At 38.6% G+C, this 26,151-nt stretch overlaps 1 protein-coding gene across 4 annotated transcripts in view; it reads left to right on the top strand.

Moving 5' to 3' along the window:
- The window catches only part of epha8 (eph receptor A8), a 135,242-nt gene that overhangs the window by 22,188 nt on the left and 86,903 nt on the right, over nt 1-26,151 (top strand). For all 4 annotated transcript variants that reach the window (XM_032549677.1, XM_032549675.1, XM_032549676.1 and 1 more), the window contains exon 2: nt 23,392-23,456. In XM_032549677.1, coding sequence (XP_032405568.1) covers nt 23,392-23,456 — 65 coding nt within the window. The remainder of the gene's footprint in view (nt 1-23,391; nt 23,457-26,151) is intronic.

The following is a 26,151-nucleotide window of genomic DNA, read 5'->3' as shown; positions in this document are numbered from 1 at the left end:
TTCCCTGTGGTGAGAACTTGACGAGGAGTTTCCTTTATCTGGACCAAGTTCCTATTTAACATACATAGAAAATATTCTGCCTTTATAACTGCTTTAAAGACTTCGGCTTGTCTTTAAAGCAGCTTTGTATTAAAGAGATTTTTTTAAATTAACATCTGCTTTGGAAAGTGGTAGGAAAAAAATGAATGAGAACAAAACGTACAAAAAAATTAATTATTAAATATACGGCAGTGCGTATTTTTCATCTCCTGTTTTTTTGTCTTCACAGCTTCTAACTGGGTGCGTATTTTTTCGCTCTTTCTGTAATCAGTTTTCAGTTGTCAGTGTGCTGTTTAAATCAAAGAGCAAAAGGAGCCAAATAAAATCACCTGAAGTGTGAGGTGGGTGGCTCTCTCAGATATGCTAACACACACACACACACACACACACCCCTTGTCTCTCTGTCGTCAATTCAAACTCCATCCGCGGCATTCCCCGTACAAACACAGGGAGAGTTCAGAGGAAGACGATGAAGTTGAAAGCGGTGTGTCTTCTGAAGGGAATATTGGAGAGTCATTATAAGTCGCTCAACAATCTCTTTTTTTTCCTCCGCGAGACTGAACCTCGCCACCCGGGAGAGAATGCTTACGCTGCTGTTGGGACGTGCTGAGAAAAGAGGGGCCTCTGGGGAGGAAAACTTTAGGGAGAAAGATGAGATGAAGATGAGGGAGGAGTAGGAGGGAAGAAGGCTAGTGAAGGTGTAGAAATAACAAGATGAAGCTTTAATGATCCCTCTGGGCAAAGTGGGCCACTGCTCCAACAGCCACTGCTGAAGGAAGAAAGAAGGGAAAGAACCAAAATGAACGGATTGGCTTACGTAGTATATGAACGTTGAATTGAATGGGAACAACTGGATAAATTAACATTAACAGCCGCCTAGTTCAGCTTGTCACTTCTTTCTTAGCAGTGGAGGATGGTTGTTCACAGTTCAGGCAGTTTCCAGTAAGCTTCATTACATATGTGACGGACAAACGTTAGCAACTGGGTAAAATTTAAAACTTCATCAGAGTCCTACGCCTTCAGGAATCAGTTGCTTCTCCATCGTCTGGAGTACAGACGCTCCTGCCAAAGAAAAGTGTAGAACAAGGTTTATACCAGGCTAGTAAATTATTGAAGTGTATTTAAATGAAAAAAAAAAGTAAATATGAATACAGTTAAACTGTAAGTATTCATTCAACATGAACTGTTTACATTTTCTGTTGTTACAACCTAATACCTAAGTGCATGTTAATGTTTTTTGGGGGGGAACTCCCCCCATTTTTTCTTTTTTTTGGGGGGAAATAGCAAAAGTTTAGTCAGATTGGATGGAAAGTAGAGGTGTCTGACACTGCATATTTAGGTATTGATCCAATATTGAGTAAATATAAGGCTTGTACCAGAGATACAAGCAGAATGCTTTTATACCGATACCTTATACTTAGGTTTGATATATCATCAAATGTCTAACCTTTCTTTGTTTTGGTACTTTGTTCTTTGAATTATTTTATTCTAATGTTGGACAACATTTTGTCAAAGTTTAAAGGGGTCTACAAAATATACTAATAACATATTAACATGATTTTGTGCATTTTTCATGAACAGTGCAAACAAAAAACAGAATTTGGAGAGTAAATCAGAAAAAAATCTTTTTTGAGGTAGTTGAAAAACAATTTCCCACTGTAACTAAAATTTCAAGGAGAAATCTGAATTTAAAGTATCAATCTTCTTACACTAGTATCAACCTGATGCTAACTGCATTTCCACTGACCATATAATTGTGCAACTTTACATTTCAAAAATAAATTTGCTTAAAGGAAACATGACAATTTTGAAAAAACTGGTTTTCTGATCAAATGTTTTGTGTCTTGGATGAGGTGGTTTTTTGATCGTATCAGAATTGGTTTATTTTGCAAAACTATAATGGAACAATGGAAACACTTTTTTTTTCTTTTACCTCATATGAGTCACATTGTCAACAACCCGATGTTGCCACTAGTGCAAACCAGGAAGAAGAAGATGACAGGAAGTAGTTGGAAGGTGATGGTACGGCATGTTTTTTAAAAACTTATTGTGTGAATTTAATTGTGTTTCTTAGTTAATGGAAACACCACAACTGCATAATTGTGTTTTTTCAACAGCAGAATATTGACAAAGTTTTGCAGACATTTGTAATGGCAACGCAGTTAATAATAAGAATTTGGTATTGCTATTATCTATATTTTAGATCCATCCGCCCACCTCTAATGGAAAGCATCTGCGAACATGAATCTTCAAGCCTTGCCTCAAATCCTCAGTGGAATTTATGGACTGGGCCATTGCAACACATGAACATGCTTTGATCTAAACCAGGATAATTAAGCCATTTCATTCCAGTGTTTTGTACCTGTGGCAGATCTAAAAACTGCAGGACAGCGGCCCTGGAGGACTGGAGTTTGAGACCCCTGATCTAAACTGTTGCATTGTAACTCTGGCTGCCTGTTTCCATCTTGGTGAGTTTCCCAGATACATGATTGGAAGTCCAAGAGCAGTTCTTCATGTCAGTTGTGACTGGAAAATAGTGACTCCTACTGAACTATCACCATTTTCATGTACAACGGAAATAGATGAACACTTGGACACTGAGCTACTTTTATTTCTCTTTTGCAAATACCATTGTGCCATTAGGGAGTCATTAGCAACTTGAGATTCGATTTGGAAAAAAAAAAAATCACCAGTGAAAGTCACTGTCTCTTTGAACGTCATTAAGGCGTAATTAAAACAACAATTTATGCAACGGATTAAATTTGGAAACTTGCCGCACTCAGATTATTAATGAGTAGATTTAGTTTGCGAAGAAAAGCCTCAGAGTAGCTCTTTTTCTTTCTCTTCAACACACACGCACACACTCCTCAGCACACACGCCCACCGGTTGTGATAGTGAATGCTGATTACTGATGAGTTGGCAGCGATCTGTGACAGCAGCTGTGAAATTTGCTGGAGGAAAACAACAGTAAAAACACAAACTAGCTGCATCTGCTGTCCTTTGAATATTGGACAGAAAAAAAGTGTGTTGTGTTGATACATATGATTTCTGTTGTTTTCCTGAAGTTTACGTTCAGAGGGTTTCTTTCATCAATGCAGCATCATGAAACCATATAGATGTACATATAACAATAATGAAACATATAGTACTGACTGTTGTAAATGTTTCTCAGTGGGTATGACTGGGCGTTTCCATTTGGAAACTTTGGGTAAGATGTATTCATACCACAAGGTTAGAACTCCAGAATGGGTCACTAACGAGGGTTCTGTTCACTTTACACTGCAAAAAAACCTAAATCTCACCAAGTATTTTTCATCAAGTTTCTAGTGAAAATATCTTATTGCACTTGAAATAAGACAAAAGTGACTTACAAGTAACCTTTCAGCAAGATATAGCAGCTTGTTTTCAGTCGATAATTCCTTCATATTGATGAAAAAGTTTTAGTTCCATTGGCAGATTATTTCACTTGTAACAGTGGGGAAAATATATTTTTATAAGTGAAATAATCTGCCAATGGAACTGGTAGTTTTTCATTATTACTGAGAAATAATTGACTGAAAACACACTTCTACATCGCAGTGAGCAGTTACTCCTAAGTTGGTTTTGTCTTATTTCAAGTGTAATAACATATTTGTACCATAAACTGTAGAAAAATACTTGTTAAGACCTTGTGTTTTTGCAGTGTATTCTATGACACTCAAACACTTTTTTTCCTACATTATCTTAATGGGATATTTGTGTGTAGAATTTTGAGAATAGAGATTAATTGAATATAATTTGGGATAAGGCTGTATCATCACAAATGCACAAAAATAAATAAATAAGTGAAATGTCGTGAATACTTTCCGGGTGCACTGTAAAATCCAAATTCTCTGGCAGCATGACGAAAACACAGTTAGCGGTGCATAAACACAGAGAAATGCTAATTTCCCAGTTGTGTGTGATATAAAAAGTTCTGCCCAGCAGCTGCTGCAGCCACTCTGCTTCTTGCTGTTCCTCTAACTGGAGTCGGGTCCTCTTCATCTGAGGAGTTCCAGCTGGACTCCTCCATTCTGCTGGAGCTGCTGGCAACTTTCCAGTAGAATCAGATTCTTGTTGTCGTCTTTATATCTCATATTCATAGCAAGTGCTGCGAGTTTTGCCTCACGTACTGTATCAGCGTTTTGCTCCTGTGGACAAATAGGATAAAAAAAAATAAAAAGACTAATTGACAGCAGCTTTCTTATTATCACGTTTCTGAATAATTTTATCTGGGCAGTTTTTTATAGAAGTTTAATCTTAACTTTTTTTTAACCATTATTTATTTAGAAAGACTTTCAAAGCCTATAAATAAAGTTTCTTATGATTTTGCACTCGAGAACTGCTGTTACTCATTATCTCTGTTGTCTCTGCTAATATCTTTCCTTAGTCGGAGGAGTCCAAACTTCTTTGCTAAAACAGGCCAAAACAGTGAAGTCGAATGTTCTGGAGGGCCATAAGAAAATCTACTTAACTTTTTTAAAATTAGATTTTGCTTTCTTTTAAAGCAAATGTGCAATATTAAATGAAATGAACAAAGGTGTCCATTTCTCTAAATCAATGTCTGATCTCTAAATCATGTTGATATGAAATTGCACGTATAATTTCCTAAACTTTGTGGATGATTGTTTTCCTACTTTTGTCCAGAAAAAAAAAATCTTGGGTCATGAGAATCAACAACTGCAAACTGCTCTGTGGTCAGACAGCTTAGGCGTAGAGATCCACATCATATTTAGGCTGATATTTTTTTGTCTTTTCTGGACTTGGTGTCATGTAGTGTTGGTGAATTACACTTTTTCTGTGTAAATGCTGCACATGTTTTAAAATAAACATTAGAATCAGACTATTCAGGCCATTTTCCCAAGAAAATACACTTTTTGTAAGAAAATGTGGTGTTTTAACTGAAGTGTCCCATTTTGCAAGACATGGAAGATGTTGTGCTAACTATAGGAAGTGTTATTTAAAAAAATCCCTGTACTAGAAATCATGCATTAGTAAATGATAAAAAAAACCCTGTAGCATTTAGTGTAAGAGCATAGGTAACATCACTCTGTGTGTGTGTGTGTGTGTGTGTGTGGCAGAGTAGTCTCTGTAAAATATTTAGACTATTACCGTATTTTAAAAATAAAGCCAAAATTTCATAAGGTGTGTAGAGCCTCAGTTTTACTCTTAGATTTCCAAATGGCTGGCAACATTTTCAATTTTAGCATATTTCATAAATCTGACTAAAAGCTAAAAAGAATTTAAGGCAGCAACTTTGCTGGACTCCATTCAGCCTTCCTGTTGTCTACTGGAAATCTTTATCTCACTTGCAACCTGAATGAACCTCAGATATCTAACGTCCTTTTAAATACCTTCTTACATCTCTTTTCCTGACCTCAGTGCATTTACCGATCGGAAAACAGATTTGATTCTCCTTTTCCAACAAGTTGGTTATCAGTGAGGACCAATCAGCCCAGAGAAGAATGTCCAGTCACGATTCAGCAGTGGTCACCTCAGTTCTTCTCCATTTACTTTCGTTTTTGTAGTAATGCTTTGAAAGTCAATAGAATCAAACAGGCTACAGTTTTCTTTGTAACCTGACATTATAAACTAAAACATATTTGAAGGAGAGCAGCTTTACTTTAGCTTACATTAACACAGAGCAGAATCAAACAGAGGTTAATAAGCTAGTAGGGAGCAAATAAATAATAAAACACAATATAATGAATATTCCAACAGATACCTGAGGTTATGTAATACATTTAATAAGTTAATGTAGGATCCTCGATCCTGTCAAAACAAAAAAAAGAACACGTGAATCTGAGCCAGTCGGTGTAGGGAGTTTTAATTTAGTACTGAGTGCTGAACAAGACTTTAGCTGCAGGCAAGTTGACGCCTGTGCTTGGCTTTCCCCCGCAGGTAGTGCTGCATGTCCTATTTAGTGAGTCATCAATTTGATCATATTTAGCAATGACTACTGACATCTGGTGTGGTTTCTCTTACCAAGAAAAATACTGTGATTTGACCAAAAATGATAAAAGACTAGCTTGGATTGATCAGCTGAATGCATCGGCTGCCTGTCCAGTAAAACATCGTTTAAGTGTTTATTGTTTCCAGACCAATAACTATCAATCAGTTTGAATCTCACTTGTTCTTACATTTCTCTATGATGATGTCAGACAGCTTCTGCTTAAGCACTTCCTTGAATCTACAGACCAGGCAGTAATCAAGCCTCAGAGTGACTGTTGGACGTCATCCCAGGCCAAAAAAACATCTGGTTGATTGCAGTTAGTTCATTTTTTAACATGAGCGGTAGTTTTACTTTCAGTGGGATCAAATTTTCTTTGATAAATTAAATCATAATTTTAAAACAGATTTTTGTATTTCCTAAAGCTTTCATTGTCTGAGTTTTTTTTTGTTAGTTACCTTACTTCTTTACTGGTTCTAGTTTTTTTTTCTTAGCTTTACATCATGTTATAATGTTATTCCCTCCTTGAAAACATACGTAGAGCGTTGGCATCATGCTTTCATGCATGTTTGAGAAATCCTTTAATCTCCCATAGCAACCACTCAGTTGTGCAAAAACATCTTGTTGGACCTACCTCACTTTAGAGCCAGGTCCAACCAGGACAGAGCTCAGAGCTGCAGTCTCCAAGCTTCTCAGCTTCTTCTTTGCAAAGCTCTCCTCACCCACTAAGTCCCTTCAGACTAGCTAGCAGCAAATAGCAAACACCTGATGGAACTACTCATCTGTTGAGCTCAATATACTAGCAGGTAAAAACATTGTTAAAGGGTTAACAGAGGAGCCATGTTGTGATGACTTCCTGAAGGCGGAGTTTCAGAAAGAGCAGGAGTTTTTAAAGAGGTCCAATTTCAAGGTGTTAATTTACAAAGTCAAATGTATTTTTAGTCATACTTGATATGTAACATTTTTATAACAGCTGAAGATGAGATAGTTACTTGACTGTGCTATCAAATGGCACTTTGTGGCTGGAAAACACATAACAGTGCCCCTTTAAATTCTTATTTTTGTGTTTAGTCTTGATTCAGTAGATGTTTTTGTGTTCTGTTTTGATCAATGTGTATTAATTTCTGTCTTTTTTAATCATTTCCCTTCATCCGTTTAGTTCAGGTGCCCCAGTCATCTCTCCTCCTGTTCTCCACTGCTTTGCCAGTTTTTGTCAGATCTTCTCATGCCTGTCCCTGGTTTTATTGTATCTCTTTATTAAATCATCACCTTTGAACCACCACAACTCATGACAAAGTGTGACCAAAAGACGTAAAACCAAGTGAAACTTGTTGATTGGCCAGATGCTGGAAGGATTTAATTATTTTTTTAAAGACTTTTGTTTCCCTTTTACTTGATAGATTTTAGGTTTTAGATTTCCACCTTGAGATTTTTATTTTTTAGTTCATTATCAAAATAAATGCACTCACTATGAACAGGAAGGACTCTCTTATTCTATGTGAGCTGGTTCAGAAATGGCTCTCACAGATTCTCGCACGGCTCTGTCTCTGACGTGCATGCTGTGTGCACATCTGAGGAGATTGATTCACTAAACAAAACAAAGCGGAGCAGCAAATTGTGTGTATGTGGATGTTGACTCAGCAGTGATAATATTAAATGTAGAAATTCGATCCACAGTAGAATAAATATTTGAAAACAGTGCAGAAAGCCTCGATTTGATTAAATTACGTGTTTCTCACACTCTGAGCCTGATCTTTGTGCTTTCTCCAACATAAATGGATTTACACCACGAACTAATGCAGAAGAAGCCCAAACTGTTCAATAGCAAGTTACCAGGAGAAAAAGAAAATAACTAAATGTAGTGTACATGTGAAGATAAAACAATGAAATTGCTCTCTTACTGGAGATCCACTCTTTGTGTGCTGTAATGTGCGTTGCTCTGTTCTGCCGCCGTACCACTTTGAGCTTTCATGCATGTTGCTGTATGGGAGTCCATGCTGTGCAGTCAGACTTTCAGATAAACCTCCACCAAATGCACCGTCTTCTCTGGGTAAAAAGCCTCTCATGAAACACTAAAAAGTGCAATTTCTTATCAAAGTACTTGAAGTTTTTCCCCCTCAGTTACTTTTGTCATAAAAAATGCGCAATTGAAACTACACCTTGCCCTTCTAATTGTGGCTATAAAGGCTGAGCAGAATGACTCCATTCTTTTGTGACCAGTTATGGGGATAAAGGCATGTCCAAACTTTTTGTTACAGGGGCCAAAATTGTCAACAGTGGGCATAGATAGAGAAAAGAAAAGTGAAATTTAAGCAAGTAAAGTAGGCCATTTTTTTCCGGGGGGCAGGGGGTTCATTGTAGATCTAAAGCTTAAGAATGATTTTGCACATTTTCTGTATTAAAAGCAAGGCATCTAGTTTTCAAATTATTTTAGGCTCAATTGAACAAATTTGTTCTCAGTTATAGAAACAGGGTTTGGGTTACTGTCTTTCAAAATTCTTGCTAAAAGTTAGCCGAGTTTAATTAATGAAATAAGAGCTGATTTGGCTGCAGCTTGTTCTTGTTGGGAGCTGCTAATTTTAGCTTGGCTTGAAGTTGTTGGCTTTGGATCAGGAGCTTTCCTCCTGACCCAAACTGTCTCTGTATTTGTGACATACTTTACACGGCTTCCAGTAAAGCCATAACATTTTTGTTGCGATCATTTACACGACACCAGTGACCGCAGTCTGTCACACCGACACTTTTGAAGTCAGGTCTTAGTGCGAAACTTTTCTGTAACACCCAAACGTAGAACGCACGACAACAAAAAAATGGTGGCTAGCATTGTTGCTGGGTTGTGCTGCTTAACCTGTTGAGCTAAACACAACTTCTCATTAGAAATATATGTATGTTACAAGAAAGTTTGGTTCATCAGATTAACAGGTTACTGTCTTCCAAACGAGGTGGAAGCTAAGGGTCAAAAGCTAATTTACATTTAAACTGCATCTTAAAATCACAGCGCCATACAGTGGCCTGGCATGACAACTGCAGCTGACTTGAGGTGTCTCTGCACGTTCCACGTTCCAGTCTAAACGTGGAACTTTTCCTCAATCAGCATCCGGTAATACTGGTAGTTTCCAGGCATGGCTCTCGTGTAAACGTAGCCTGAATGTGGACAGGAACTCTGGAGTTCCAGCTGTTTTTGTAGGCCTGAGCCTTGATGGTAAATGGGTTGTTCTTCAACATCCTGTCCCAATTTCCTTTCATCTCCTGCATTGACTTGCAGACCTTGGCTAAGTGGTGACACACTCCAACAACTTGTTCTAGCTCTTGTCATGTTAGACAAATCCTTTGTTGACAATGAGAAGCTGCAACCAGTCGTCATCACCTGCAAGATGACATATAAACTACTGGGCATCTAAAGTGTGTCCTGCACTGCAGGCACACTCGCATCGCGTTGACAATCCTTTACCTCTGAGCACCTGATTAACACTTTAAAATAAACAAGCAATTTTCCTAATCCTCTTTTTTTATGCCATGTCTAATTTAGTCCATCACACGCACTTAAAGACAATTCAGAGTATCAACAGTGATCATCAGCAACACGCTTCAACAGCAAGGAAGAGACGGCACCTCCACTGTAGAAAACAATTACTTTCACTTATTATGTTTCCTTGCTGCCTTGAATCCCTTCCACCCTCCAAAAAAGAAAGGAGGTTTTGATTTTCTTCCCAGATAGTAATTTATGTCGCCTTGCTCTCATAATTGGAGAGTCGGGAATTGCAGTAAGTGCCGTGAAGCAAATGCAAAATCAGAAACTCGACAGGTTGCAATGCCGTGGTGTCTGTGTGGGGAACAGGAAGGGTTTGGTGCTAGATGGAGCCCTACTTATCTCCCTGACAGCTTTTATCGTCTCCGCTGGTCACGGCGCCCAAGAACTTTGTTAGAGCACAGAGGTGTTGATGAGATAATTACACAGCTGTCATTGTGCCTGTCTGGCTCAATACTCGTTCTTCAGTGTCTGTGTGTGCGTGTCTGTACGCGTGTATTTGTGAACGTGTCACAGGTCAGCCACAATATTAAAACCACCTGCCTCATTTCTCCACTGCAGCTCAGTGAGATAAAGCAGCTTGTACAGGTAGAGATGATGGCAGCAGATTCTGTAAGCCGTGTAAGGCGGGGTCTTGATGCTATCGATCAGGATATACGATTAAGTATTATCAAAGTGATATTTAGGGAAATTACATTCAAGTCAACACCTTTGTGTCTTGACACGCTGTTAAAGGTATTCGTCGCAGTCTGCTGCTGAAAAGGTCACTCATACCTGTCAGCCTCATGGCCTTTAGGGGTTTGTTGTAGTTAATGTTTTTAAAATAGAAACTAAATTCATCCAAGGTTTCCAATTGAAGCATTTCTTTGCTATGTGTTTTTATCTTCTTTTTTTTTTTAAAGCTCACTTCAATGCTTTATTTGGCATTCAGGTTTTTGGTTCAAGCAGAAACCTGAAAGAAGACTAAACCTTAACTAAAATAAAAAGGACAAATTGATTATTTTTATGTTTTTGCAAACAATGGAAAATTCTGAAATCTGAAACTGTGTTTCTTAAAACATATTTTAATGTGAAATAATTCAGTCCAGATTTGATCAGTGTAAGTGCTTTAGGTTTTTGTTGGTGTTTCTGAGCATTTGTTCTTCATAGGACAACTGAAGAAGTATTTGAACATTTTTATCGACCTTGGCTGTTTTTTTTTTCTTCTTTTTTTCAGGATGCTGCTATTAGCATTGAGCAGGTCCTCCTCCTGCTGCTGGGGACACAGATCCCAGCTCACCATATGATTAAACACAGTAAAACACAATCCTGGACTTCAATAGGCAATAAATCAATTAATCGTATGATAAATTAAAATGAACTCAATTATTTCATGATTTATCGTTTTTCTCTTGCTATCAAAAACTGGATGACAAAAGTGTTCAGTCTGGTGTTATGGTCTCAATTATCCCTTTTTTCCCCCAGTTTCTGCTTTAGTATTTATTTATATTTTGGATATTTAAAATGTATTCCAGTTCCAGTGTTAAATGTTCATTAGGATTTATTGGTGTTTGAGAATGCTTTCTTGCATTATTATGTTATCACCATTACATGACTTGAAAATGGGCTCAAAACAATAATTTTGTTTATCACAATAACTTCTGGGACAATTTGTTGTTGTGACAAGCCTACTCAGAACATTATTGTTGAAAAGATTCAAACTTTACTTGTTCAAATTGTTAAGAAAGGCTTGATAGGAGTGTTACTTTCCCCCCACATGAGTAGAGAGACTGTAGGGTTTTTTTTATATAACATTGGAGGATATAATCAATGTGTTTGAATAAATGCGCGGTTTGTGCAACACTTCAGCATTCATTATGTACTTCTGGGTTTAAAAGTTGCATTTCCAAACATAACAGAACTCCTCTCATTTAATTTAAAGTTACCAGAAAGTATGAACTTTTATTTTATTTTTAAAATAAAAAGTACAATTCTTCTCATTTTAACCAACGAGAAATGTCTCGCAGCCTTCCTCCTCAAAGCTCTAAACTCAGATCCTGATCCATACCTGGGTCACTTTCAGAGTAATTTTTTTCCTGTTTTGTCTGATTTGGGTCTAATTTTGATCCCATCACTTTCCTTGACATTTGTCTTACTCTATGCGAGTATCAAACTGGGACAGAAGGGCGGATTAAAGTACTGACCTTCATATTAGGAACCTTCACTAAACAAATATATATATATATATATATATATATATATATATATATATATATATACATATAGATAGATAAAGAAATGGGATTCATGGCTCTTTGAAAGTAAATGTTCAGTTTATTTTTTCCTTTTTGGGGGTGGGAGATTTATCCATTTTACGGAAGCTATGCTGGTGAGATATAGAAGTTTGAATTACTCAGAGAGATTATTTAAGGAAGGTTGTCCTGTCTGGTAATATAATTTGTTTTACTGTTCTTGCCATCTGAAAGGTCCATCCAGATGATGCTGTTTTATTTGGCTCTTTCTGGTCCATTTGCCCTTTGTAGTTCCCAGATTTCCTCTTCATATGAAGCTCATCCCACTGTCCACATTTGACCTGCGCATAGTACGAGTTCTCTGCTGCACTTCTCCTCTTGTTCTCTGCCTGGATTTTATGGATGCATGTGTTGAGAGAAACAGAAAAAAAAAAAAAGAGAAAAAAACTCCACTTTGTACTGTAACTGGGTTCCTATTGTTTTTTTGTTGATGAGCCAGTCAATAGACTGTAAATGTCACAAATGATAGCACGTTGTGAGGCACACTTCAATTCGATGAAAAGTATTGCGACATTTTGATGGAGAGATCTTGTTCCACCTCTACACCACAGATTCCACCATATCAGTGTTGCTTCAACAGAGATAAAGTCGAAATAGAGACTATTGTGGAAAACACCATGAAAACAGATACACCTTATAAAATACGAGAAACACAAACCTGCTCTGAATGTGTTTTTGTCAACACGGGCATGTCTAAACCCATCAGGTTCTTGAGCTTTACCACTGATGTTCACTTGCTGCCTAAAACACATCAAGTTTAAAAGGTTACACACTCATATTTCCAAAGTATCATCCAGAAAACTGGCATAATGCGCATTATTACCATCATACACTGTGTTTTGTCTTTCAGTTATGTATGTATACATACAGTATATCCTACGCTGCATGCATGTGTGTTGGAGCAGTGTGGAGTGCTAGCTGGGACTCGGAAAGTTGGAAGGAAGAAAATGCAAATTGAAAACAATTCAATCTTATAAATCTTAAAAATGTTCAATTATTTGTATTTTTTTTAATCAAATCTATGCAAATCTATGTTGCTAAAACAACATAGATTTTTATTTTTACTTTTTTTTACATTTTTGTAGATTTTGTAAATGTACACTGACTGGTTGACTTTTGATGACCTCTGGAAACTTTTCTTATTATCTTTAAAATGAAAGCAGAACAAAGATTTTTTTCTGTAAAAACATAGATAGCAGAAATGTTTGACAAAAACTTTGGTTAAGTTGAAGGTGTGCGAGTAGGGGGGAAGCTGGGCGGGGGAGGGGGCTGAGGCAGCTTCACTCGGGGTCTGAAGGAACGTCCAGCAGTCCTGTTGTGGAGGATACTGCTGCAAATAAAACAAACTCTAAGAGCTCCATACCTTCAAATAAAATCAGAAGGTATGGAGCAGCATTTATACTGAACAGTAGAAACGCTCCGATCAGGTTTTTTGCTGCCGATTCCGATACCGATTATCCTGGAGGCCGATCTCTGCCAATCACCGATTTTTGCCAGTCGCCTGGAATGGCTGTTAATTTTTCTCTTTAGGTATAAAGGATACTATGTTTCTGGCAAAATGGAAAAATTATCTGGCAATAAATTCACCTAATTTAGACATATTTTAATATACATCTAAAATCTTTTTTTTTTTTTTTTAAGTTACATGCTGCAGCTCTAAGCCGCTGTTCGGTGTGAGAGTTCACTGTCTGGTGGAGGTTGAGAGGCGCTCCGTCTGTGAAATATTACTACCAGTAGCGCGTAGCGGCAGTTCAAGAGCGAGAGCAGCAGTGTGGTAGCTGTGTGCTGCCTTACTGGCCGCTCCGGACGTTCTTTTTTTCCTGCAGCCTCGATGTAGCTAAACTCCGTCAAGTGTGTGTCGTTTAAATGCCATATTAGATTCGTTGTGTTGATGCATTCTGATGTGCTTCACCCCCAACGCAATTTTCCGCCACGACACGCAAACGTCTCCATTCACTCTCAGAGCGTTATAGTTCCACACGATAAGATTTGTTGCCATGCGCTTGCGCAGTGTGAAGGAGAGAGGAGATGAGCTGCACACGCAGGCTGAGAAGTGAGATAAATGTGATTGTTTTGGTGATTGGCAACAAGAGACAGTGATCGGCGATACACTTTTTCACGGAAATCGACCGATTAAGATCGGTGGCCGATCGATCGGCACACCTCTACTAAACAAATTGAATAATTCTTAAATAGCAAATCAAAGTGAGGAGAAAACATTCTACAAGTTGATGTTTCTTCACATATTAGCATTACCTGCAGGTTTGCAAAGGGGGTCCCTGCCCAGAAGCTAATACTGTTTGGGTTGCATGGCATGGAAAAGTTTGGGACCCTCTGTGTTAGAACATGTGCTTAGACAGTTGATGTAGAGCAATCATGTCACTTCTCACTTTGAAATATATGACCTTGTCCTCTTAGGGGGGAAATGAGGCTTTGAGCATCTGCTGCTCTAGTCTGCCATTTCCTTAGGTTGTAGCTCTGCTTTCTTTGTGTGGGTGTGTAAGTGTGTGTGTGCACCTTTGAAATGGTTGTGTTCAGTTGCATGGAGTCAATGGAGGTGCTCTAGGCAAACTCTGCTTTGTCAAAGACAGCCAATAAGTCTTCTATGTTGAGCTTGGAAACGCTGCCTCTTTTAGCCTGCCATGTCCACTGTCATAAACTGAGGCTGTGTGTGTGCGTGCGGGGGTAGGCGTGCGTGTGCAGGGGTGCGCGCACGTGTGTGTGTGTGTGTGTGTGTATGTATACACAACTTCTTCTGCAAAGTGTTAGGGAGCCCTGCTGATTTGATTCATGCCAGCAACACCAATGTCAGGCCCCAGGCATGCAAACAGGAAACTATAACCTGCTGGCCAAAGTGAGTTTCCATGATGAAAGGATGAAAAAAGTAATGGAGGACGAACGTTGACCACTGCCCTGGGAAATATGTGGCCTGTCTCTCAGCGAGCAGGGACCAGCTCTCAAGTTGGTGGACAGATTTTTCATTTAGCTCTCTCCAACTTGTGGAGTCCGGGGTGAGGGTGGGAGAGAGAAATTGCTGGAGATGGTGGAAGGGCAGGAAGGGACAGTCTTGGGGGTTTGTGTTTTTGATATGAAAAGAAAGTTACGAAAAAGGAACAAACTCAATTTCAAGCTCCCGTTCCTCGAGGAGACGCACTAGGGCTGCTACGCTAACCTTCACCAGGAAGCAATGGCTGGAACCTTCTGTTTTAGCTATGTGAAAATAATGATTATTGATGATGCCAAAGTATTGTTGAATGTTTTTCGAAATACAACTGTAAATTTTATTGATTTATTGTGATTTGGAGTTCGAGAACAAATAGAGCTTGTCTGGGAAGTGCCAGACAAACAATAGTTGGTTTTTATTTGCTACTGGTTTTGATAAAACTCTGAGAAGTGTTGCGTTAAGTGGTCTGGCTGCATGTATGATGCAATGAGGAGTCTTGCAACTCTTCCATTAGGGCAGACTTGTGGATTGGATGATCAGACAGATTTTTCACCAGCACCTTGTCATGCCTGGTAGTGTTGGTGAGCTGCCATGTTTAGATATGTTTACAGTTCTGCCATATAATGCTGCATGGTATGTCTCAAGTTTATAATTACTGCAGTATCACTGTATGCCATATGCATATGGAGAAGAACTGTCAGGAGTTGGGTTGAGAGAATTATAGATATTTAGACAAGATCCATACTAAGATGTTCTATTAAAAATTATTTGTTTCCATCTCTTAGTGTGGACTACATCTCTACTTACAATATTAAAAAATGTTTTAGAATGGAATAACAATTTTCTTGTCCCTTTGTGGAAATCAGTATGAGTGCGGTTACTGACATTGTTGAATTTGAAGGTACATAGATCCATGATGAGAATAAATGCTTCTTCTAGGTGTCTACTGTTAGAAAATCCAGGGAATTAACTTTGTTAGTGTGTTTTCACACTAACAAAGCACAAAGCTGGTAGGCTCGGTTTGATTGGAAACTGGGAACATTTGTTATATTTTCAGCTGGTGTGGTTCTCTTCCACACTGCATTTGCTTAAAATACAATTCAAATACAAACTTAATTGTAATGGGGTTCTACCTTGACTGGAATGTTTGGGTTATGCGTTCCTGTTCTGGTTCAGCCAACTTTACAGATCAAGATGCCGTTACATTCCGAATCTCTTACTGCAAGCCAAGTAGCAGCTCTTTTAGTTCATCCAGCTATTTTGGAAAAATGACATTTTGTGATACAGAGCTTTCCATAAAAGCTTAGAAGTCATTACAGCCACTGCATTCTAATGGATATGATATATCCGCTACATGAGATGCATATTCCTTTGCCTCCCTTTTCACCCATTCTGAATGCTGCTTAATTACCCAAAAGACAGAAATTTCATTAAAAAGCTGAAAACTTTTCTCCTGTACTTGTAGTGGGATTTCTGATATCTCATTAAACACTAGTTTAGATTGCATGTTTACAATCCAGTGTGACAAAATGTGTTATTTTTTTTTCGGATTTTTTATTTTTTTCCTCTGTTTGATTAATCACAAACACTTGAGATTACCATTTTCCATTGGTATTAGCTGCAGAATCTTTACACTTACCTTGGTAGTAACAGAATCCCTGACATCTTTTGAGATCCAGGGAGCTACTGGAACAGTCCCTCAATAATTACAGTACAGGTCAGCAAGTTTCTCCTTGCTCATTAAAAAAAAAGACTATTAAAACTACGTGAGTCATCGCACCACTTTCATTAAGCCATCATGGTAGACCGTCAAACCCGCTGAGAGGGGTGTGAGAGGTGGAATCCATTTGTGACCTTGGGCAGAGAGCAAGAGGTTGCTGCTTTCTCAGTTTAAGACGATGGAGCATGAACACAGTGGGGAAGGTAAAGACAGAGAGAAAACACACCTACTGGAGATGAGAGTTTGGTGGCACTGCCATCTGTTTGTGTTCTGACCCACTGCCCCACTCAGCAATCAGATACTGAAATTAGTGAAGGTGACACACCAACTAATTGCAACACTTGAATGACTTGAAGATCTCGAAGCGTCAGTAATTTTTATGAAGAACACACTCCTGTTGTGTTAGTCAAAAACATGAAGTGGGTCTGGGGCACAGGAGATTGCTCTGTTCCCATTATGACAGATTTTTCTCATCCAATTTACGTTGATAATTTCTATCCATTCTTGACCTCGCTTTAAGCTATAAACTCTTCTGACTAAAATGTCAAAGTTTTACTCCAGAAAACAGCAACTGGCCGACTTTAGTTTTAGACTGACTTGCACGGTCTCTCTTTGGTTGATGAATGTGGTGTTCTCTTTATCATTTCCAGCTGTTTACCCTCGTGGAATTGCAGAAAGGGTTATTGGTTAGAGGTCCAATTGTGTTATGTGGATCTAGAGGAACTTATGACCATGTCCATAGTTTTGGGGGTTACTGCAGGCCTACTTGGGTTGATTTTATAGGCTACCTGGGCTTTGGATGCTCAAAACTTGAGCTGTATCTGTATTCTGAGCAAAAAGTAAGTCTTGTTCTAAGGGCTTAGTGTTAGAACTACGGACTTGCATTGCAAAGGTTGATAAAGTCTAAATTTGCTTTATTCTATTTATGCCTTGGTTCATATGGAAAGATTTGAAAACAGTCTACTAATTTTAAAAACCCGAGAGGCCTCACACAGGGATAACAAAATCTTAGGTATTGTAGGTTTGGTCATATAGTGTGTGGTGTCCAGTCACAGGAAAGGAGCAACATAACACACACCAACCGAATTCACTCACATACAATCACATGCAAAACTTCTCAAGACTAAACGTGAGTTCAGAGTAAACAAACATGGCTGACTGGCAGCAATCAATAGTGATAGTTAGTGGAGTAGAAGTAGAACAGAGAAGAAACATTACAAAGACATTGTCATTTGTCCTTAGGGAATACCTCTCGCTGTGATACCAGGCCAAGACAATCCAACATGATGAATTTCCCCAATTTTAGGTCAGAGGGGTCCCGACGTCCTCTCGAGCAGATCATATCACTTTTACCACATAGCTCTTAAAATTATCTTGAGAGCCAGCTGAGCCAAAATTGGGACAAAAATCTTTTAGAGTTAGTGTTTAGCAGGATCTCCTCCTCTTATGGGCTGACATGAAAGATTGGTTTGAGTTTGAGTGCTATAGGTGTCGAACTCCAGTCCTCAAGGGCCGGTGTCCTAAAACTTTTAGATGTGCCTCTGCTGCACCACACCTAAATAGAATAATTAGGTCACTAGCAAGGCTCTGGAGAACTTAACTACACAAGAAGGAGGTAATTAAGCCATTTCATTCCAGTGTTTTGTACCTGTGTATCTAAAAACACCGGCCCTTGAGGACTGGAGTTTGACAGCTGTGCCCTAGGGTCTCATCTGTGCTATTTGTAGATGAGTCTGAGACCGTGGTTCTCAACCGCAGAAGGTGGTTTGATTACTTTGCATCAGGGGCCAAATGATGGAATTGAAGAAATTTGCCATCTTGTTCTCTTGTTTTTGTAGGAGGGTTATGGCAGGAGGACAAGGCGGGTAGTCGCACTTGGGCCCACAGTTTTGTGGTCGCTCTTGCTATCTATTATGGTGAGGGGAAAAACTGAGCCAAATCCCAAACATCTCAATCTACCAGTCTGTCTTTGTTTAAACTGTCATGGTCTTAACAGATCATGCTCCCACATTATCCGGGTTCCAAAGACATCAACCAACACAGGATTAAATGATTACATTCGTGGCTTCCTGGTATTTGTTATCATGATTCTATAGAGTACAATAAATGTATTGTTTCATAGTTGGATGTCTGAATCTAGGTCTTGGATATTACATTGTTTGTATTCCACCATACAGTTGGACAAGTTCAAAGAAAAGAAAAGCCAGGAAATTGCAGAATGACAGACAGTGAACTAAATAGTCATGAGAGGAGTGTTCCAAATGTACACACAAAAAGGCACTGAAGTATGAGAAGGAGAAAAAAAAAACTAACAAAATTGCTGAACCGGTAAAATTTAAATAACTTGGAGTTTCATGTGTATCTCTGGCATTTGTGAGCTGACAGGTTCTTAAAGCAAGTATTTATAGGGTCTCCACTCTCATCCTTCTCTACCTGCTCCTACCTGCTCCTGTCCTGGCCTCTTTGTTGTCCATGTCAGCTCAGCATTCTGTTTCTACACCAAACAATATCAGACCCAAAAGTCTAATTTTTACATGTGCAAATTATATTGTTTCTAAAATGTGACTACAGAAATGCTGATTAATAACTGAAACAATCTGTACTCTTTGTTTTTTCTTGTACATAGAAAGGACTGCTGGACCAGTGCTTCTGTCTGTTTGTGTGTCTGCTCTTTTCTGTCAATTCTTCGTCAGTCGCTCATACTGTGCCTGGTTCTGCTGGAAGTTTCTTCCTGTGGAGTCGCTGCTTTTTGCTGCTGCTGCATGCTTGGTCTGAAAGTGGGATTGCTGGAAAAAACTCAATGCAATTGAATTTGCCTAGTTTGACATCAAACTTTTGACCAGTTGGCGATAAGAACTATATTTGACTGATTTTTTATTATAACTATGATCAAAACCAAACGTCCACCCATCCATTGTCTTTTCCCACCTAACCTTGAGAGGTTGTGGATTGGCAGGTGCCAATTTAGGTAGCTAAATTAACACCAACATTCAATAGTTGACAAGTATATGTGTATGTACTTTTAATAACATCTTTCAAAAGGTTATATTATATGTAGATTATTCCAGAGTTAGAATTAGGATTAAATTGTCATCTTTTTCCATCTGTTTAATTCTCTGTTTGCTTTGTTTGCATAAACTAGATAATGGCATGGCTGAATGCTTAAAAAACATGCATGAGTTATGAATTTATTCATGAGGAAGCAAAATGAGTCTATTTGTGATATAAAATTGTATAGGTATCTGCTGCTTTATTCAACTTTTACGTCTTTGACGTGAGACATGCATCATAACTCTATGCTAGAAAATGCCAGGCGCGACAAATCCAGGCGTAAACAATGTCTGAAAAGTATAATTCTGGAAATTATGAAATAAGTCTGTCAGTAAAACTCATCACATCGCAATCCGGTCACTCCTGGTACCCACTACTCATCCAGGCAGACTTCTCTACAGAAGTTGAAGTCAGTACGCTACAAAACACTGTTGCTATTAGTTGTGCTTTTTTATTAGCTCCTTTCATCTTGCTGTGATCTTGTGACAATACTGTCGGCTCAATATCTTTTTATTGCTAGGGAGATACAACCTCAATAAGCAAAAACATTCAGATTTAGGTTCTTCAGGGACAAAGCAGGACTCATACACTGTTCAATGTATAGTTTTATTGTTCTACCTTGTTGAAAAATGACATTCCCATGAGAAAGGCAGGTAGTAGTAAAACAAGTATTTTCTGTGACTTAACTCATATCCATAATCAGGCAAAATAAAATACATTTGCAATAGGAGAACATACTAGTTCTACAAGCTCTGATGATTTAAGTATTAATTTTTGGTCTTTTATGCCAAAAGGAATATTTGCCCATAAGTCAGATAATTATCCTTTATCATTGTTTGCAGAATAACATACAGTAAAGGTGATTGTATACAAAATAAATGTTTATAACATCTAATACGTTTTAGAGTGGTACATTTTGGAAGAGATGATAAAAGGATTAGTTCAAAGTTGAGGCCTTTTCTACCTTAGAACTTTATCTGAAAGGAAAGTGATGGGAAACTCGAGGGTTAGAGAACACACAGTTCATACTTTATTGATTTCATGTCATAGCTGTTAAATGCAGTTATGAGTGAAAGTGCGGGCAAAAGATGCCAAGAAGAGTTAACTGTTTTATTAAACATTATTTGTCTGCTTCACAAAACGCCCTGCATCAGAGGTCTTATTAGCTTTTAGTGCTAAAGGTAAGAAACAGAGGAACACATCCAGACAAACATACTGAGTGAAAGATATGAATACTACTCTAGTGCAGTGGTGTTCAAAGTTGGTCCTGGAGAGCCGGCATCCTGCATGTTTTAGTTCTCTCCCTGGTTTAACAAACCTGGATCAAATGATGGTTCCTTACAAGGCCTAAGAAGAACATTGACATGTTGGAAAGGTTGTTAATACCACCAGGGAGAGAACTAAAACATGCTGGATGCCGGCCCTCCAGGACAGACTTTGGGCATCACTGTACTAGTAAATAGAATTAATGGACCAACAAGCTTCTTGTAATACCCTTAAAGGGTATTAGCTGCCATTGAGTGTTAAGATGTGCTGTGACAGAATTTCTTGACTTGTTAATGTAAACAAATATGCTACCTTATAAGTTGTTCTAAAACTGCTGTACATATCAAACATGACTTATGAAATTACACGTCATAATTTGACACCTTTAAAATGTTGCAGTCTCTTTAAGAAGTTCCTGCTCTTTTTGACACTCTACTTTTAGCAGAGTGAAGGCATTGTTAATTATGAAATGTTGTCGCCTCAACGTTTCACCATTAAACCTTTAACATGTTACCAGCGTTACACTGAGAAGTAGTTGGTATGATGAGCTCAGTTATGTAGCTCCACTAGGTGTTTGCTAATTGCTGCTTCTGGTAACCTGGCAGCTAGTCTGGTAGACACATTAAGTGTGACTTTTCCCACAAAAAAGTTGAGTTGGGGTTAATATGAGCTGTTCTGTGTATGTTGTCATCTGGATCTTTGCATCACCAGCAGACCAATGGCAGGGATTGCTTGCAGATTTGTGCATTTATTATGCAAAGCAGAACTCGTCTTTACTGTGTGGTGACGCATCTTCAATGGGACTGAGACTGTCTGAATGCACTCTCCTTGCCTGTGCTGTCCACTACACCTTCACACACTCACAACCAGCAGAAGGGAGATGATTCTGATTGGACACCACAAATTGTAGTTTTGACAACAGGAAGATATGTTTTTCTAAATAAGGAAAATGAGCTTTGTGCACTGAGCCTCACTCATTATTCAGATCTATGAAAGCCCTAATCAGTTTGATCTTCTCTGTGACATTCTTATGTCTGTGTGGTCCCAATATGAGCTAAAAATCGTCTTAAGAAAATTCTTTTAACAGAAAAAAACTGATAGTGAAATGTCAAAATTACATGTTAATGTACCGTGAGCGGAATTAGCACATTTCATCTGGGAGCTCAACCTATATGACTGTAAGTGAGGATCTTTTAAGGAGGTTGTAGAAATAGAATCAATTATCGCCATCACAAGATCTTTTTAATATCAAGAAGTCCTAGTGTTGATAGCGTTGGGGATGGGGGTTTGTGACGGCTGCTATATATAAACCTTTTTCAAAACTTTTCACAGAAAACATAATCAGGCACTCACTACATACTGTAGAATCACACAACACTACTCCTCACCCTACCAGTCAAACGTCTCTGAGAGGCCATGTTAGTGAGCTGTGTTGGAAAGAAAGACCTTGGGTAGAAGCTTAGATCAGAGGTGTCAGACCTCAAACTCCAGTCCTCGAGGGTCGGAGGACCAGAGTTTGGGACAAGTCAAAGATTCTTGCAACTTTTTGACTTGTTCCAAGTCCAACACACCTGAATTAAAGAACTGAGTTACTTCCTTATGTACTCAAACCCCAGTCCTTGACCTTCAAGGACTGGGGTTTGAGATTTGTGCCATGTACACTGTACGTTGGTCCTACTAAATTCTCAATCATCATTGATTTTATTAACCAGTTATCATACACCCAATGGTAATCAAAGACCAACATGTAATATTGATTTCTTCCCATTTTGCTCTTGGTGTCAGACTACCGGTACGTTGATCTCTGAGATTGGGTAAGCTAGGGGTCTCCAACCCCAACACACTTGAATTAAATAAATGTAATTTTTAAGTTGCAGGCCAGTAGTTCTCGAGGACTCCACTTCAGTCCTCAATGGTCCATGTCCAGCAGCTTAAACTGTAGATGTTAAAACTAAATCGCTTGCTTAGCATGCAGTTGAGCTCGGCTACTGAGTTAATCATTTGAGTCAGGTGTGTTGAAGCAGAGACACCACTAAGAGTTAGAGGAACCTTTGAGAATTGGGCTTGAGTCCCCTGATGTAAACTCAGCTTATGCTAAAATCCCAAGAAAAGTGTCAACGGATTCAAAACAGCTTGGAAATTGTTTCTAATATTCCTGTTCAACAGAGAGAAACTCAATAAATGCTCATCCTTGCATTTTATAACTCTACCATGTTCTGTGTTTGACAAAGCTTTGTCCATAATTTTAGCTAAAAACAAGACCTACTGAAGAAGAAGTTATTTATTTCCATTCTCCACCTACATGTCTTTTCTTTTGCTTAATAAATGTTTTGCTGTCTGGGAGCCCTTAAGGGCAAACGAGGTCAAGGTGACATCTGGCTCGGAGTTGCTGTGACGACCATCCCTGGCTCATCAGTCACACCTGTCAGACAGGTGTCAGCGTGTATGCACCCGACTCCATCAGGTGCCTGAGCGCGTAGATGCAGTTGATGAAGGATAGGATGGATGAGGTGGGTTGAGGAAAACTATAATTTAAAGTTTGCTGCTCACCTTCTTTGTTGTTTTTTGTTCTTTCTTGGCAGTGAATCTCCTTGACACGACAACGATAACTGGAGACTGGGGCTGGCTGACATATCCATCCCATGGGGTAAGGACAAAAGGAAGTATTTTTTGTTTAATATTTCTTTGCTAATGGATTTCATTGAGGTTTTTTCCACATTGTTTTAACCACAGAGTCTACCTTTTTATTAGACAAACCAACAAAACATTTTTGTTGGTTTGTCAAAATTAAGCAAAATGTTTGCGTAATTTTTATGTGGACGGAAAATAATGTGTTGAATTTGTAAAAACAAACCTTGAAAACAATTTTAAAAAACTAAGATGTACAATTGTATTAATCCTCATTTAATAATAAACAAAATATAAAATAAATAAAACCGAGTGCAACCAACTGCCAGCAGAAGTAAACAAAAACAAATAGAGTCCACCATGAAGACTATGGAGCACAGCAGACAGGTCAGGGAGACAGATGTTGGGTACTTTTATGGCAAGAACTGATATACAGTGACTGTCAAGCTGGTGCTAAATTAAATAGAAATTATTTGAACACTGCTCATACAAAGGATATTATTCAAATTGTTAGATTTCACATAGATTAGTGATGTTATGTATGAAGTCAACCAGGTATTTCCCCCTGGGTTTAAAAATGGTAGTCATCAAACCACAGCTGAAAATGAACAATCTGGACAAGTCACTATTGCAAGATTACAAGCCTATTTCCAACCTTCCTTTCACCAGCAAGGTCATTAAAAAATCTGTTTCAACAATGAAATACTTTTGGACATGATAGAAGTATAAAATCACACATGAACAAGTAATGCAGAAGACACGTTTTTATATGACAATAATACTAACATGCTTGAAAAGGAGTAGGAAGACGTAATAAACTTATGAACTCCTACCCCATAAACTCGTATAATATTTTCAGATGGACCCTCATTATTAAATCAAATAATAAAACATACAAAACTTTAACAATGACCAGCCACTTTGACATCTTTAGATCCAGTTTCCATCCTCACCAAAGTACTGAGGCTGTTCAATGACATCAACATATATACAGACTGTGGAAGAACCACAGTGCTGGTTTTGCTGGACCTCAGTTCAGCATTAAAATAGATGACCCAGACATTACTGAAGCAACTGAAGAGCTGAATCCTACTTTCTGGCACAGTACTCAGTTGGTTTTAGACTGTCCTAAAGAACAGGGACTTGCTTGTGTCAACAGGTAACATCAAAGTTTACATATCAAATGTGGGGTTCCCCAAGGTGTTGTCTTTGGACTCTTTATGTAATATCTACATTGTATAGCTTAAGCTATGCAGATGACACACAGCTTTACAATACAATTCCACCAGGTGACTATGAACCTATTCAAGTGTTAACTAGAAGCATAAAACAAATCAACGCTTGGATGTGCCATAACTGTCTTCAGTTGAAATAAATAGATTAAAACATGCAATGCCCACATCAGATGAACCTAAGTCTAGTCCTCAAGGACCAGGGTGCCGTGTGTTTTAGATGTCTCTGTGCTCCAACACAGAGACATCTGTGGCGCAGTTATATCTTCTGCACAGGTTAGAAATAAATCAATAAATCTCATTCAATTGTGTTGGAAGTATAAAATAAAAAGTTAAACTTGCAGGATTAGTTATTGACTGATAATGGACACCACTGCCCAAGATTAAGAAAATTATTTAAAATTATTAAAATTATGCAACAATTACCAATATTCTCACTAATGATGATATCTGCTAAAGGAAAAAAGAAAATATTGTCACCTTTTATAAAGGCAACAGGTTATTTTATTTAGTCTGAGGTGTGTAAGCCTGTGTTTTACCAGTTGCACTTACTAAATAAGATTTAGTCTAACTTTGACACCACAGACTAATTACATGTAGTAACCAGACAATGACATGCTACACTCATCTACTTCAAACATGAGCCCAGACATTCCTCTCAGCCCCCTCCACGTCTTGGCAGCTTGGCGCACGTCGCGGTGGGGGAGTGAAGAAAAGATGAAGTAAAAGGATGAAAGCGAGAGAACGAGGTGACAGCGAGGGCACGGCGTCGCGGCATTAGCATATTGTAATGCCGAATGATGACTCCTGAGGTGATGAATTAGGACCCTAGCTGCGATCTTCCGTGCGCCTCCATGCCACCCCGTCCCTGACTCCCTTGGCTGTCAGCAGAGTGGTAGGAACATTTACATCACCTCCAGCCTTCACGACAGAAGGTGGTGTGATTGAATGGTGGCCAGGAGGAACAGATGGGTTGTCTTTCAAGTCCTGGGAGAAGAACTGGAAGAATTGGATTAGTGGTTTGAGCAAAATGACTCACTCTGTGTGAAATCGGTGTGAGAGGTGAATCCCTTCCACCTTGAAAGGGCCCATGTGATAACAGCTAGATTACATAAACTCTAACTGCTGTTGTGTTTTTTTTTTTTATTTGATTGGCTCGATATACCAGAAATAGTTACTTGTTTGTTCATGAGAGACCGCTTTCTCCCTCAGAGCTTCTAGACATGAAAAGCTTGACTGAGTGGATTAGGAGTGGGAGCAGAGCTTTGTGGTTTCATGGTTCGGTTACGTAAGGTATGTGTCTTGCGCTGGAAGACAAAGATGTGAGGAAGGAGGAAGCAGCAGCTCTGTGATGTTTAATACTGGTGCCAAAGAAAATGTACAGAGGAGAAAATCTGATCTACGTTAGAAATCAAGCAATATTTGGACAGAACTTTTTTTTAACAAATTATTTCAAAGGATTAGTTGAGGTACGTCGGATTA

Source organism: Xiphophorus hellerii, chromosome 20 (genome assembly GCF_003331165.1).
Source record: "Xiphophorus hellerii strain 12219 chromosome 20, Xiphophorus_hellerii-4.1, whole genome shotgun sequence".
Classification (NCBI taxonomy): domain Eukaryota; kingdom Metazoa; phylum Chordata; class Actinopteri; order Cyprinodontiformes; family Poeciliidae; genus Xiphophorus; species Xiphophorus hellerii.
Note: the sequence above shows the minus strand (reverse complement) of the source record. Positions and strands in the feature narration are given on the sequence as shown.